This window comes from Gopherus flavomarginatus, chromosome 9 (assembly GCF_025201925.1).
Source record: "Gopherus flavomarginatus isolate rGopFla2 chromosome 9, rGopFla2.mat.asm, whole genome shotgun sequence".
Taxonomy (NCBI): Eukaryota; Metazoa; Chordata; order Testudines; family Testudinidae; genus Gopherus; species Gopherus flavomarginatus.
In genome coordinates this window covers 52585568-52600525 of record NC_066625.1, presented here as the reverse complement: position 1 = coordinate 52600525, position 14958 = coordinate 52585568, and the positions used below count along the sequence as shown (strand labels likewise).

Below are 14958 nucleotides of genomic sequence, written 5' to 3'. Positions count from 1 at the left end.
TGTTGTTGCTGCCATGTTTGCATAAACAAATCCAGCTTCATTCCTGGAACAGTCATGGTGTATGGTTCTTGGCCTCTGTGTCCGACCTCTACAAGGAAGCATACTGCACGATCCCAGCTAAAAGGAAGCGCCTGGCAGTGAATCAGGCAGCGCCTATCAGCTCTGGGTAGATAACACAGATCTCAGGACAGATGCCACCCTTTCTGAAACAAATCCAGCATTATTCCTGGAACGGTTGTGGATCTTGGGCTCTGTGTCCAACCTCTACAAGGAAGCATATAGCGCAATCCCAGCTCAAAGGAAGCGGCTGGCAGTGAATCAGGCAGCACCTATCAGCTCTGGGTAGATAACACAGATCTCAGGGCATTACAGCGTGGAGGATGTTATTGTTGGTAATTGATCCACTCCTAGCTACGGCTGCTGGAGAGGTGTCAATCATGATGTCATCATGTCTGTTCACAGCCTTTGATACCAGGAACTGTATCTTGACTCATCACGTAATCCCTGAGCTGCAGCTCCACTGCCCAATAAAGATTTTTGCCATACGCAATGTCCCCCGAATGTGCCAGATGTCAGATTCCCACAGCCTCAGGTAGGATGATACCCATTTTGCAGATGCGAAAGCTGAGTTTAAGTGACAAGAAATAGAGGCATTGTGGGCTTATGACTTGGGTCCAGATCCTCCAAGGCATTTACGTGCCTAGTTCCCAGTGATTTCGGTGGAAGTGGGGAGCCTAAATACCTTTGATCTGGGCCTCAGAGATTGGGGACTAGATTCTGTTCTCCTCAGGCTTTCTACCACCTGGCAGCCTCTGGATTTCTGGGTCTGCTGAGGGCCTTCTGAGGCCCTGGTGCAATTAGAAGAGCCCCTGGGTTGACATTCAGTGGGACTTGTGCTCCTAACTCACTTAAGTGCTTTAGAAAATCCTGTCTCACCTCTGCTTCAAAATGTGTCATTTGACACTTGCTGGGAGGCTGCTTTGAGGCACTATTGGGGGGTGGAAAAGACAGGAGCGAGCAGCCCCTCGCAGGTTCAGATCCCACTGTGTGAATCGCCCCTGGGAGCTGGCCCAGCCAGTCAGAAAAGGTCAGGAGCCTGCACATTGCTACATTTCTATTGTTTTTATTATGCTGTTCTTAGCATAAATACACAAACTCCAAAACTCACCCAGACACATCACAAATCACATGTGCACAGATGCTGAAATGCAGCAGGGAATGTTGGATAAACAGAGGTCAGCCTAGCCGAGGGGAGCCAGCCAAGAGACAATGGAGTCTCAGTGTGATGTGATGCCCACTCTCAGGACCCACTCAGTACAGAGAGTCGCCCAATCCCCTGAGCGGCTGCACACCGCAGTGCTGGCAATGGGTGCTGGGTCACAGCTCAGTTGAGGTCAGGCCCAGGTTTAGCAAAGGGAGCCAGGCTGCTTCAAACACGCTGCTTTCCTTTGTGCAGCCCTAGGACTGGCGCATGTGCCTCCAGCTGGAGAGCCACTCAGCACCTCACAGAATCGGGCTCTGTGAGAAGATTCTCTTAGGAAGCCAGTCCCCACAATGGCATGGCAGTCTGCGCACAGGCCCATCCCCCACACCTGCATTCCTGCTCTTAGCCCACCAGACATGCGGCGCCAAGGCACGGTCCCCCACCGCCTGCCCACTGTCAGACAGTCAGGTGCTGCCATGTGACCACCTGCCTGTGGGCCCACGCTCAGCCTTAGTGTCTCCTTTGTGGAGCTCGCCTGCCTGTGGGCACTTACCCCACAAATCCTCTGCCCCAGCATATTCATGAAACCACTTGCAAGGGGCTTGGCTGATCACAGGGAGATTTACAGAGGGCTCAGAAAGCTGGGCCCGGGGTGGTGACTCACAGCACCAGGGAGGTGACAGCAGGGTCTCTGGAAGCAGTAGGTGATGGTGAGCCCAAGTGCTGCCTCGCCAGGGGGAACAGGGAGCTAGATCTCAAAGGGGCGAGGCCCCAGGTGTGGCCCCTAGGGTTTGAGAGCTACAGGAGGAACATGAGGGTGGGCTGGCCTAAGACAGAGGACTGGCTGGCTCAGATGCCAGCGAAGCCGTGGGACCTGGGGTGTGACTGGTACGAGCGACTGAATCCATGGCTTTAGGAGTCATTCAGCTTTGTACCCACCCAATGCATCTCTTTTTAAAGTGAAACCTCCCTAAGCCCTTGTTCCAGCAAGTGGATTAGGCCCATGGCTGTGCTCTTAGCTACAGGCAGCATACAGCGCGTACCCAATATGACTGCTGAAGCAGGCAGGGATACATGGTTTTTAAGGCCAGAATGGACCATTCAATCATCTAATGTAACCTTCCTGTATGGCCCGGGCCAGAGAACTTCACCCCCGTTGCCCTTGTATTGAGCCTCATAACTTGTGTTATGGGCCTTTTGCCAGAGTGGGTGGGAGAGGGTCTGTGGTCTGTAACACGCAGGAGGTTGTGATGGTCCCTTCTGGCCTTAAAGGCTGTGAGGCCCAGAAAGATGCCAGCTGGAACTTGAAAACTTCCAGAGATGGAGAATCCACTCCTGCCTTGGGAGTTTGTGCCAGTCATTAAGCTCCCTCACTGTGTACAACTGGGGCCTTCTCTCCACTTTGAATTTGGCTGGCTTTAACCTCCGGCCATTGGTTCTTGTGCTGCCTTTCACTGCTAGATTAGAGCCCTTTAGTCTGCAACGCTTGCTCCCCATGAAGGTACTTCTACCCCCTTGCTGTATCTATACCTGTGGTTGCTGGCAGTACTTTAGTGCAATGCTCCCCTGCTGTCTTGTCGTGCCAATATTCCAGCTGCCCTCCCTAACAGAGAGAGAGGTGCAGTGCTGACCTGCAGGATTGCACCAGGAGGCAGCTCATTAGGGATCGTCATTGCATGGCTTGATTGTTGTTCTTTGCGATCTATCGCCACTCCCCCCACCCCTGCCCAGAGTTGCTCATTGAACATACTAAAGAGCTTGAATATTCTTCATATTGGGATTGGCCTTTTCAGTCTGTTACGTAGAATACTGGATGCCAGTAGCATTTCAGTCCCGCCTGCAGGATCCGAGTGTGTCTCACATACTTATTGTATGTGGGTGTCACAGCCCCTCCATGCGAGATTCCATTCCCCCTACTCGTGGGTTCAACATCTATAGCCAGATGTGAGTCCAGTGGGAGAAGGGAGGGTTTTGACCTGACTCCAGAAATGGTGTGGAAGTGCAAGTGGAAATGGCCCCTGGGAACCCATTTGAGCAGCGCGACTATGCAGCGCAACCCATGTGCTGAGTCCCTGCTGGCTCCAAGGCAGCACCTTCCCTTTCTCTGGAGATCGCTGGAGAGGAGACGAACTTGGAGGGTTCTCGGCCCAGCAGAGCATGGCAAGGTGCTTGCTGATTTCTCAGGTGCCAGCAGGACAAGCGAGTTTGATCTCAGCGGAGACACAGAGAAGGCTCTTGACTCCTTAGTGCTCCGGTCCCTCCTGCTTAGGGTCCAACTAGGGAGAGAGGAGAAGCTTCATCTAGACCGCCTCGATGGTCATTGCAAAGTTGTCATAAGGATTCTTTCTGTTTGCCTGGAAGTGGGGGTTGCCATATGCTTCCCCCAGCATCGCATCCCCTTCCTCTTTGTCCTCGCTCAGATCAAAGAAGGCTTTCAGTACCTTAGGTCGGAGGTAATGTAACGCGACCACTACCACCCCAATCAGGAAACACAGCAGACCTGGAAGACACAAGCAATGCACACACACTCAGCAAATTCCCCTTCTGTGCACCTTCCACACAAGGAGGGTCCTTTGGGAGCAGCATGTCCCTCCCGCAGGGCGACAGATCACACCCAGCTACCAGCCTGGGACACAGCCCAGCTTCCACCCAGCTGATGCCCCCTGTGTGTATTCTGACAGGCAAGAGGGAACAGCCTCCAAATGGGGAACTGTCACATCACCTTCCACCTCTCACTGCAGTGACTGGCACCATGGGCTGCTGTGCTCTGCCCCCCTTTCAAATCCCATGCCGCACCCTGCAGCGCCATCAGCTGGACATTTTGGGGAACATACATAGACTGTGGGAATTCTTACCACTCCGGCCATTAAGTGCATACAAACTCCACAATCTACTGAAAAAATCCCACAGTGACCTGCCAGCCCACTCCACCCCTTTGCCAGGAGCGATGCTTTTCACTGTGCAAAGGAACTGGTACGTTTTGTTGAGCATAAGACCTGTTCCTCCAAACAGCACCGGAGACCAGGCTAGCTGGGTGTTAGCGATTCAGAGCTGAGTTCCATCAGCTGTGGATACAGCCTGCTCAGCAGAACTGTCTGGAGAATGACAGGGGTTTTTTGCGGAAAATTTTAATATTTTTTCCTTTTGATATTTAAATTTCCTGTGATTTTTTTTAACAAAAAAAGTTGTTTTTTAAAAAAACGTTTTCAGTTAAAGAAATGAGTTTTTAAAAATCCCAATTTTTTTCCAAATGCCAAAACTAATAATTTCTACCAAAACATTTTCAGAAATGTCAATCACAATCAAACGTCCAATGAAAAAACACAAGCTCCTGTGCTCTGTGGGAACACGTGCATTGCATCAGCCCCAGGGGGAGCTGCAGAGCATGGAGCAACATGGCCAGGTTCATAGCTGATGGCTCTGACCCTCACGGGTTGGCTGTGAGGGACTTGGAACTGGACAAGAAGCAGCAGGTGCACGGGGCAAATCTGCCTCCTCCTCCGTCACCTGGTCTTCCCTGGAACCATGTTACAAACAAAGCAAGTGTGATGCCTACCTGTTGCAAGCGTGAGCCAGAAGGATACCCCATAGACGATCTGCAAGGAGGCGGGACCAAACTGGATGGCGCACATGGGTGAGTTCCTGACCGTGGAGAAGGAGAGCAGCGAGAAGATCATGAAGGCCCCAGTGACCAGGATCATGTAGCCCCCATAGACAAGGACTGGCATGGAGAACAGCATGTTGGAAATGAGCCAAGCACAAAATGCCACCCTGGTGGGAACAGAAAGGCCACAAAATGATGAGACCCACACACAGCCACTGGAACGGGCCACTGTTTTGGCACCAAACTGACTGCTGGGCAAGCTGCGGCCTTGTAACCCCCTCACTCCCTGAACGCTCACCTCCAGGCTGGTCTAGGAGCTCCAGGCTGTTCCTGGGCTTTCCCCAGGCACTGCCAACTCAGAGAACTGGATGCTCCTCCCAGCTTCCACGGGCCAAGACAGAGGAGCGGTACCCATGGACAGAATGTGGGACACGGCTGTTCCTTTGTAGGGGGTGGAGCAGCTTTTTTTCATAGTTCTGCAAAGGGCCAGGAGGTACTGAAAGCCATGCCAGGGGCAGGCTAAGGGAAGAGGCAGACTGCAGCAAATTCAGCCCCCTGCGCCCAGAGGGGGTGGGCTCCAACCCTGAACTCCAAGTCAAAGGAAGGTTCCAAGTCAGATCGGAAGGACCATATTTCCAGTCTCGCCCATCTGTCCAGCCCCCGTGAAGTTCACCCGCAGTCTCCCCATCCACTCGTGCTTCCTGGACGTAGGCAACGGGCCAAGATTTGAAAAACAGGAGCCTAAAGTCAGACTCCTCCATCCATATTTAGGCACCTGCCTGATCCTCAGCAATGCTGAGCACTCTCTAGCCCCCCCTCCCCCCAACCTACACCTGTGACCCCCAGGGCCTGGTTTCTGCTACAGATTGACTTGGCTGCTGTATGGTTATTGTGAATGCGTTGACTTGTGTAGACCCCACTGCAGCGGGGGGTGGGGGAGGCAGGCACCGCTGCAGGCCATGTCTGCTCCCAGAGATGGGAGTCCAGTGCTGGCTTTCCAGAGGAGTCTCCCAGCACAGCAGGCTTTGCTAGCAAACCCAGGATGCACCGTCTGCTCCCCTCAGGAAGGGAGACTGTCTGGCTCCCTATGAAGAAGGAGGAGGCTCACCAGAGAGTTGCTGATGCGTAGTGGCCGGAGATCCTGTACTGGCTGTACACGCCGCAGGGGCTCTGCTGGCTGAACTTCTCTGCCACGTACAGGATGGGGCTAGGCAGCCCCTTCGCCAGGCCCTCCTTGTAGATTTGGTCATAGTTTACTCCAAAGCGCCAGGCAAAGTGCTCGTTGTAGTTGATGGTTTCATTGATCTGATTCACTGGGTTTCCTGCAGGAAAGGGAAGCGTCTCGTTAGCCTTGGGGCAGAACAGAGATTCCACAATGTGTGGGGATCCAGGGGGCCGAGCAGTAACTGAGGGGCCAGTTAGTTACCTCAAGGGCAGGGCTATTGCTGAGATTACTGCCCCTTCATACCGCCAGCCTGCCTTGGGGTAGTCACCCCAGAAAGATGAGAAGCCCTATTGTCTCCCCTTCCCAGATCTTCCCAGGCTGACCAGTTCTGGAGGGTTGTGTGTCATGGATGTGACCCAGAATCCAGAAAGTATTGACCGGGTGATAAGCAACTGCACTCTCCCCAACCAGAGTCTGGACTGCATGTTACAGGCAGTTCCCCCCCACCCCTCCTCGCCCCCAGGATCTAGGTGGCCCAGCAAGCAGACTGGTATCCAGCATGCACTGGAAGCCAGAGGAAATGTATGGGGCCCCTGCGGCTAGTAGTGGAGTTGGTGGCCTTACAACCAAGTGAGTGGCCAACAGCTCATGCTACGATGTCCAAAGTCAGGGTTGGGGAGAGATCCCCACGTGCTGTGCACATGGGCTGCGTCTCACTGACTGATGCATCCCAGCGTTGCACTCACCTATTAGCGTGACATTGACTCCCCCTAAGCCGATGTGCAGGCCAATGTCAGCATTCACCATGGTGCGGCTGAAGGATTTGTAGGAAGTGTTCGCTGTCACCTGGCCAGTCTCCCAGTCCCCGGTGAACTGCACAGCTGGGAGGGGAGAGGAATCGTGGGTGGAGTTAGTCAGGGGGTTGGCACCAGGCGCTGCCGCCCTCATGATCACCAACTGTGGGCAGAGTCTGGGTTTGTAGGGATGGACTCTGCGCAATCATCTGTTCAAAGACAGAGGCCAGCCAAGCTCCAAAAGGCCCTGACTGGCTTCTCACTACTGAAATAAACTCTTTAGTCTCACACCTAGCCCTGTCTGGGATGCCTCCAGGCAGAATTGCCTGGCTCTATGGCAAATAGAAGCAGAGAGGAGCCTTCACATCTTGGATCCAAAGGGTCACCGTGACAAGGGCATGGTCCAGCAGACCTAGGAGCCCCAAGCAGGGTGCTCAGCTGCCCTATGCTGCCCCCCTTGTTTGCTGAGCTGCCCCCTTTTAAAACAAACCATTCATTCATCCTTGAACCTTTTTGATTTTCAAAGCTCTAAAGATGGAGCCTGCACAGCCTCCCTGTCTCAGGCAGGGTTCAGCCCACAGGGCCAGAATGCTCTTCCTCAACCCCTCACCCCAGGGGGAGATGCTCGGAGGTCTGGGAGTCCGTGTGAAGGAGTGGGGCAGAGGGGATGCATCAAATTGTCCCCCCTCCAGGCCATGGGGCATGTCTAGTTCATGCAACCTAAGACCTGTGGAGAACAGGCCTCAAAGGGGGCGGTGGTGGGGCAGGCAGAGACCCTAGAGTTCTCAGCACCCCAGCTCCAATGACACTGCACTGCCAGGGAATGGGGGAATCAGAGCTGGGGTGGCCTGCAACGGGGGGGCCTTCAGCAGCTGCCTGAGCTCCCTGCAAGGCTCAGGGGCTGAACCTCCTGCTTCTGCTGTGGAGGCAGAAACCCAGACCTGTTCCTTTCACCCAGGGGGAGAATTCGGAGGAAATGCCCCCAGGGCAAACTCTGAGATCTTGCTGTAGACACACTGCAGTCCAGAAGGACTGGGGCTTGCAAAATGGTATGATCCCTGAGTACTCAGGACCCCTCCCCTCCCTAGTACTTGCTGTGAGGGGGTCACAGAGCCAGAGTATCTATCTAGGGAATCCAAACTGGGCTTTTGGGTGGTGCCAGACAGAGAAATTCTTGGCTTCAGCTCTGAAAACTATTCATTATTCTTGTGTGCCCAAGCAGCACTTGGACGTCACGTTATGCTGAGAGCTGCATGTGGCAGCTCTCAAGTGCCTCAGGGAGGGTGGACTCACTCCCAGAGAAGGCGATGGGGGCTGTACCTGCTGCCTCTCGCCCCTTCTCTGAGAGTCTTCTGCATTTCCTCAGAGTGCTCCCGTGTCACTTGGACTCAGGGAGCAGCCTGCAAAAATGGCAGGGACCGATCCCTAGGGCTATTGGGTGCTGCCAGTTGTAACAACACTCAGCATCTCTCCAGCAGTTGCCTTCTAAGGGTCCCAGTGAGCTTTACAAACAGGGATTCGGCCACCCTCAGCACCCCTGTGAGAGGGGCAAATACCACAGTGTATGCAGGTATGTGTACATGCACCACTGCCCTCTACTGGCTGGCACCAGAACTGTTCAGCGGTGCATCGGAGGCCTCTGTCCTGCTTACAGCCATTCTTCTGTAGATTACATAAGGGGCTGAGTGTTTTGGCACAGAGGGATTTGATTCCTCTTCCCTGAGAAGCTCCGAGTGGCCACAGAGAGAAGAATAGTGACATTCACAGCATTCCTAGATGGCCATGCATTCATTAAAATACTATCAAGCCCATTATAGAGATGGGGAAACTGAGGCCCAGACAGTTTAAGTGACTTGTCCAGGTCACACAGGAAGATTGAGTCAGAGTTGGGAATAGAACCCAGATCCCCTGTGTTCTAACCGCTAGCCCATGCTTCCTCTGTACACACCCAAAGCCTCCCTACCAGGAAGTGCCCCTCCTCTAGGAATACAGCCCCATGTATCACTAGCTAGTTCGAGGGAGCACTTACCAACAATCACCGCCCCAATGAAAAGGCTCAGGATAACCCGGAATAGCCAATACAGCCTCTATGAGGAGAGAGATGGAAGGGGGGTCAGCCGTAAGGAGTGGCCCAGCAGGTCCTCAGTTCTCTAAGTCAGTGAATGTAACAAAACCACTTAAAAGGCGCAAAGATAGTATGAGACTGAGTTCTCTGGGACAGGGACAGAGGCTCTGCATATGTTGGTGCAGCACCTCACACCAATCCTGCTCAGGGCTTCTAGGCTCTACTGTAATAGAAACAAACAATAACATCATTGGACTTACAGAAAAACTGCTGTGAGGCGGGGAGAGGCCATGACTTGAGTAGCAGGAGGTGCAGCCTATCAGAGGGGAAGGGCAAATACAGAGGTGGGGGAAGCCCAGGATTGGACTAGCAGGGGGCTGTGGGGCAGGGCTGTGGTGCCCTCGCAGAGCAGGGGGCAGAGCTATGGTGCAGGACTAGCAGGGCGCTGTGGGGCAGGGCTGGGGTGCCCTGGCAGAGTTGGGGGGCAGGGCTATAGTGCAGGATGGGCTCGGGTGCCCTGGCAGAGCAGGGGGCAGGGCTATAGTGCAGGACTAGGAGGCTGCTGTGGGGCAGGGTTGGGGTGCCCTGGCAGAGCTCTGGGGGGTGTCAGGGCTATAGTGCCAGGGTAGCAGGGCGTTGTGGGGCAGGGCTTGGATGCCCTGGCAGAGCTCGGGGGTGTCAGGGCTATAGTGCAGGACTAGCAGGGCGCTGTGAGGCAGGGTTGGGGTGCCCTGGCAGAGCAGGGGGCAGGGCTGAGGTGCCCTGGCAGAGGTCTGGGGGTGCCAGGGCCTGCATGGACTAGGTAGCAGATCAGCCCTCTCAGTCTCTCTGGGACCGGCTGGCGGCTGGGGCACTCACCGCTCGGCCCCGGATCCCCGGCAGGATGAGCAGGAAGCTGAGCCCCAGCGATAGGAAGACGGCGATGACGATGATGGAGCTGACATCGAAGGCGTAGGCCTTCCTCGGCTGCGGGTAGAAGGGGTAGACGCCGTCGAAGAGAGTCATTGTGCAGGCTGGGGCTGGGCAGAGGGCAGCGAACCTGAGAGACAGAGAGAGACTTAGACGTGCCCAGAGCCGGGGTGTCTAGCACCGCCTCGGACCTGGGATCCGCCCGGGCCCTGTGGGAAGCCCCGGGCAGAGGGCTGGGATGGCCCCAGGACCATCGGCTGCATCTCTGTGCGGGGTTCGGGGGCGGCTGCCCGGCCCTGGCTTCCCCGCGCTGGGCTGGGCTGACCTCGCCTCCGAGTTCCCGAGCGGCGCCAGGACACGTGCCTGAGATGATGGAACGCGCCCGGGGCCAGAGGAAACGCGCCGGACAAAGGCTCCGCTAGTCTCAGGGCCCCGTTTTCCAGGCGATCTGGGCTTGTGGGAGCGGGCGGGCACCCCACCGAGCGCCGCTCTGCTCCCCGCTGCTCAGCTGCCCCCTTCCCCTTGACCCTAAGGCAGCCAGTGCCGCCACTCCGCGCTGGGCGGGGACTAGCTGGGACCTGCCTGGCGCCGCAGCAGCGGGAATCAGGGCACGTGTGTTTTGCGGTGCGCCTTGCACTGCACCCGAAGGAGCGAGCGAGCCAGCGATCTCCCGGGCGAGCAGGCGCTCAGACGCGCCGCAGGCTGCGCTCTGCATCTATAACGCTGGCTTTGTATTTGCTCCGTTTCCTGGCCCTGGGTCTCAAATGCCATTGGTGGGCTGGACATCGCCACCAGCAACAAATACCCCCCGTTCCAGCCTGGCAGAGCAGGAATCCTGTATGCGCACCAAAGGGGTGCGAGGTGCTGCCCAAGGTCAAAGAGGGAGCAATTGGCAGAGTCAGGATTTGGCTCGGAGTTCCCAGCTCTAAGCAATCCCCGCCTCTCCCCAGACTGGCTGGAGCACAGGTGTATTAGCTGGCATTTTCTAACGCTGCCTAGGAGATTTAGATACATATTTGCCATAAGTTTTCGTGGCAGCCGGGTCTGTTCTGTCCGATTTGATTATCTCTTAAGATTGTTGTGTGATTTCTTTAGAAAGCAGCCAGATTTAAAAAGCGTTATTTCTATTTCATGCATAGTCCGGGCTGTTTGTCACTCTCCTCTTTCTCATTTCTCACAAATAGCTAAACTGATTTTGCTGAAACTTTTCAGCAAAAATCATTTCATCTTCCCGGGAAGACCTCGGAACAGTTCAGCCGCAAAGGGGAAAGTTTCCGAATATTCCAACTCACTGAAAATAGGTGGGCAGAGCACGGGAACCTAAACTCAGTCGAATAAACACCCGACAAGGACTCTGGCCTTTATAAAAAGGAATTTAGCGTTTTACTATGCCCTAGATTGGGATCCCTCCCTGTGTTTATAAAGGTTTGTCAACTCAGAGAAATTGACCGCAATAGCTACTGTGGAATAAACTACGCCCAGGGCCGGCTCCAGGCACCAGCTTATCAAGCAGGTGCTTGGGGCTGCAAGTCCGGAGTGGGGCGGCATTTTCAGGGTTTCCGCGGCAATTCGGCGGAGGGTCCCTCAACTCCCGCTCGGAGCGAAGGACCTCCGGCTGAACTGCCGCAGATCGCGATTGCGGCTTCTTTTTTTTTTTTTTTTTTTGGCTGCTTGGGGCCGCAAAACCCCTGGAGCCGGCTATGGCTACGCCACAATAGTTCCCATGTAGAACCTCTCTTCCGGAGGAGAAATCACTTTATTCCAGAATAATTAACGTATTTCCAAAGCGGAGTAATTATTCGGGAATAAAATCACATTTATTCCAGAGCAATTATTCCACAAGAGCTTTTCCGGTCAATTCCCCCGTGCAGACAAGTCCCGAGTTAGAATTTAGAACCGACCCGCGTTCTCAAGCAGGGACTCCAGTGGGGTAGCTCGCAGGGTAAGTGTGAATTGGGGAATCGAGTTCTGGTAAAGCCGCTCAGGCAGCTCTGAGATGCGGAGAAAAACCCGATACGGCGATCAGACGGCATCAAACTTTGATCATTGAACGGCAGCCCGGAATTCCCTGGATCGCGCAGAAATCAGGGGCGACTCTTTCTAAATTTTTAAATAATTATTTCTCAATGAGAAATTTTAAAGTCGAACAACCATTTTCATCTGGCTTCATTCCGGATGGAAAGTTCACTTTGAAAACGGAAAATTCGTTGAACTTTCAAAATTCTAGCCGGGGCGGGGTCCCCCCCCCCCGGCGCTGGATCCAGAATTTCTAGACCTAGGGGGTTAGTTTTTCCTTTTTTTCTTTTTCTCCCCGAAACTTTTCAGAAGGCTGGGGAAAATCGCCCAGGTGTAACAAATGAAACTTGTGAACTCCTCGGCTCTGACTGCGTTCAAAGGGTGAAGAGGCTTTGAAAAGTTAAGAGTGAGAAAAGAAAAGAAAAAAAAAGAAAGCAAAGCTGGCTGGCACTATTCATCCTACCCCATTCAGCGGCAAAAGGACTCGGGGGGGGGGGAGCAAGCGGGGAGGGGAATGAAAACCCAACCCCGGCATTTCGAGGGGAGTGGGTGTTGAAAACTAAATCAGAGCCAACATCTCGCTCCGAATCCCGCCGCGGGGACCGGCCGGTTTGTTTCCCAGCTCTCCTGCAAAAAGCATCCTACGAAAACTCTCCCTTGGCAATTTCTGTCGGGGCTAGAGACGGGTGCAGCTGGCTCTGGGGTGCCCCAGACGGGACAGGCAAGTGATGAAATCCCACCCGGCCCCCAAGGGCTTCTCCGGGGATGGCCAATGCCCTGCGTGGGGGGCCAGCGCGGACTTGGCTTCACGGTCCTTGCACCCACACGTCTCCTGGGAGCGGGTCAGGCAAAGGGGCTACGGGTCATGTCCCCAAGGATCTTCACGCAGGGACACAGCCAGTCCCCACGGCCTGCACTATGGCAGCCAAGAGAAGCCCGGGGTGTTTGGCTTCTCCCGTGCAGCCCGCTCCCGGCAGAAATACCCTAGCGAGGCCCGGGAGAGCATCTCCCTGGTGCCTGGAGCCCCAGCCCAGGATGGGCGCCTGCCCCTCTCTTACCTGTCCGGCAGGGCAGCGCTCAGGGTCAAGCAGTGTTGGCAATAGCTCGCGGGCTGCTCTCTTATAGCCCTCCCGCCCGCTCCCCCGTAGGGGTGCCCGCCACACTCCGGGGCAGGTGTCTATGCAAATGAGGCAGCTGGGCCCCGCCCCCAGCGCTTCCTCCCCGGCGCTGGAGCCGCCCAGCCCCACTCTGCCCAGAGCCGGCCAGGCAGGAGGCACCAGGGCGAGAGCGCTGCGCGGCACCGCACACAAGGCGCACCCGCTGTCCAGGTGAGTGTGCTGCCCTCTTGGGGCGGGGGCCCTGGACCAGGAGGTGCAGCGGGATGCACCTGCTGAGAGTCTGACTGGGCGCTAGCGGCGCGGTGCCCGAAGGACACCGCCAGGGGGCGCCGCGCCCCCGGTCCGTTGACACGTGGAATCTGTGCCGGCGCTGGGCCAGCTGGGAGCCCACCTGTGCTAAGCAGAGGGTCCTGCTGCGGGCAGGTGGCGTCCCTGGGGAGAGCCGGGCTGCGCCAGCCGTCCTGGAGCCGGCCTGGCCAGGGCAGGTGGAGCCTGGCACAGCCGCTGCGCAGCCTCCCTCCCGGCACGGGTCGCTCTGCGCTTTGGAGGTGCCTAGCCCGAATGCGGAGCGCCAGGCACAGCGCTCCCCCCCCCGCCTCACACTCCCCGAGGCTGGGAGCCCTTGGCCGGGCGCGCCCCCACCCCCAATTAAATCTTGGCCACGGGGACGCTTTTTCCTCCCAGGCTGGTCCCTTGCTCAGGGCGCTGATGGAGGGGCTGGGCGGGAGGGTCTCTCTGGGGAGGGGCTGAGTCCCTGGCTCTAGCCTCCCAGGGGAGCCGCGTGTGGGGCTTGCTGGCTCTGTATTTCCCTGGCCGAGGCCAGAACTCAGGACAGAGGCCCCTCTGGACGGAAGCCTCCTTTCCCTGGCCCTTTGCGGGCGCCTGGGTTCCCCTGCACATTCTGTGCCCTTTGCTTCCGCCAGCTGCCCCCGGGCAGGGCTGTGCTGGGCGCCCCAGCTGCTGGCTGTGCCTTGGCCAGAGGGAGGCGGGGAGTCAGATCAGGGCCCCAGCGCCTGTTCCCCGGGGCTCGCCAGGAGCTGGCTCTGCTTCTCGGATACCCCGTCCCTCCCCTTCCGCGCAACTAGGCGGTCCGGGGCCAGGCGGTGGGAATCTGTCTCCTCGGCACGTAGAACAGCCCTGTGGGGCTCCCGAGCCCCCGTTGGGTTAGTTCTCTTCATACTCGGGGTCCCAGACCCCCTCTGGTTACAGGGACAGCAAGTCCTGCCCTGCCCTGAAACTTGGCGAAATCCCATCCACCCCATCCCCTGCCAGCCAGCCCTGAGCACGGTTTGGCCCCAGACGGATTCTGGTGCTAAACGCACGGGACCCATTAAGGAGCCGGGTCTTGGAAATGTAACTTGGGGGCTGAATGTGCTGCAAGGTTAAGAAGCGTAAAGCAGCCACAAGTCGCATTCTGCAGCGTTTAATCTTTTTAAGAAACCAGCTTCCCGGAGCTATCCAATCACCTGTGCTGCGCAGCTCTGCTTAACTAAGCATAGAGACTTTCTGGGGTACTTGTGTGAGCATCCCCCCGACTCCGGGGTTCCCACACAGGAGGGTGAGTGTTTGGGGGAGCTAGTCCCCACTCCCTTTTTCAATATACAGCAACTCAGCCGTGGAGGGAGCTTGTCCTTGCCAATTCCTCCTGGAAGCCCTTCTTTGGCACTGAGGATTTGTTTGCAGTTGCTGAAGTGTTTGCTAGAGCCTTGCGGTTTTGGATAGGGTTCACTGAACGATTCGATGAAGGGTCTGGAGCTTTTGGAGATATCAAGGGAACTAAGCAATCCCACGCCGAGACTCCTAGCAGGAGTCAAGGACCATGGTTTGGCTCTGGCAACACGAGGGTTCCGTGTTTTCATGGGGTGGGGAAGCTCAGAGCTAGAGTGGGGTGTGGGCAGAGAAGCAGGATCAAACCCCACTGCTGGACAGCGCAGAGCTGGCTGTTTGAATGTACCAGCAAGGATCTGAGGTACAGAGAGGAGTGATCTTCCCTGGGGCAGAACTGAGATTAGATCCCCTACCTAGTGTTACCTCCCAGCACATCCTCCCTCTGCCACAGTAGAGGAGGGGTTTCAAACTTACA

General features: G+C 56.0%; 2 protein-coding genes across 2 annotated transcripts in view; one reads left to right on the top strand and one right to left on the bottom strand.

Annotated features, from left to right (window-relative positions):
- Window positions 1-14958, top strand: part of DUOX2 (dual oxidase 2) — an 82452-nt gene that overhangs the window by 26789 nt on the left and 40705 nt on the right. The window lies entirely within an intron of this gene.
- Window positions 3505-9837, bottom strand: DUOXA2 (dual oxidase maturation factor 2). Its single transcript, XM_050966836.1, has 6 exons — window positions 9691-9837; window positions 8797-8854; window positions 6720-6854; window positions 5917-6130; window positions 4761-4975; window positions 3505-3704 (listed from the first exon to the last, which is right to left on the bottom strand). Exons 1-6 carry the CDS (start codon window positions 9835-9837, stop codon window positions 3505-3507), a joined length of 969 nt encoding a protein of 322 aa, XP_050822793.1.

Coding starts and splice junctions, on each gene's coding strand:
- DUOXA2 (XM_050966836.1), bottom strand. CDS start 9,837: ATGACTCTCTTCGACGGCGTCTACCCCTTCTACCCGCAGCCGAGGAAG. Junction 8,855..9,690: donor CGGGGATCCGGGGCCGAGCG/GTGAGTGCCCCA, acceptor CTCTCCTCATAG/AGGCTGTATTGGCTATTCCG. Junction 4,976..5,916: donor TACGCATCAGCAACTCTCTG/GTGAGCCTCCTC, acceptor TGTTCCCACCAG/GGTGGCATTTTGTGCTTGGC.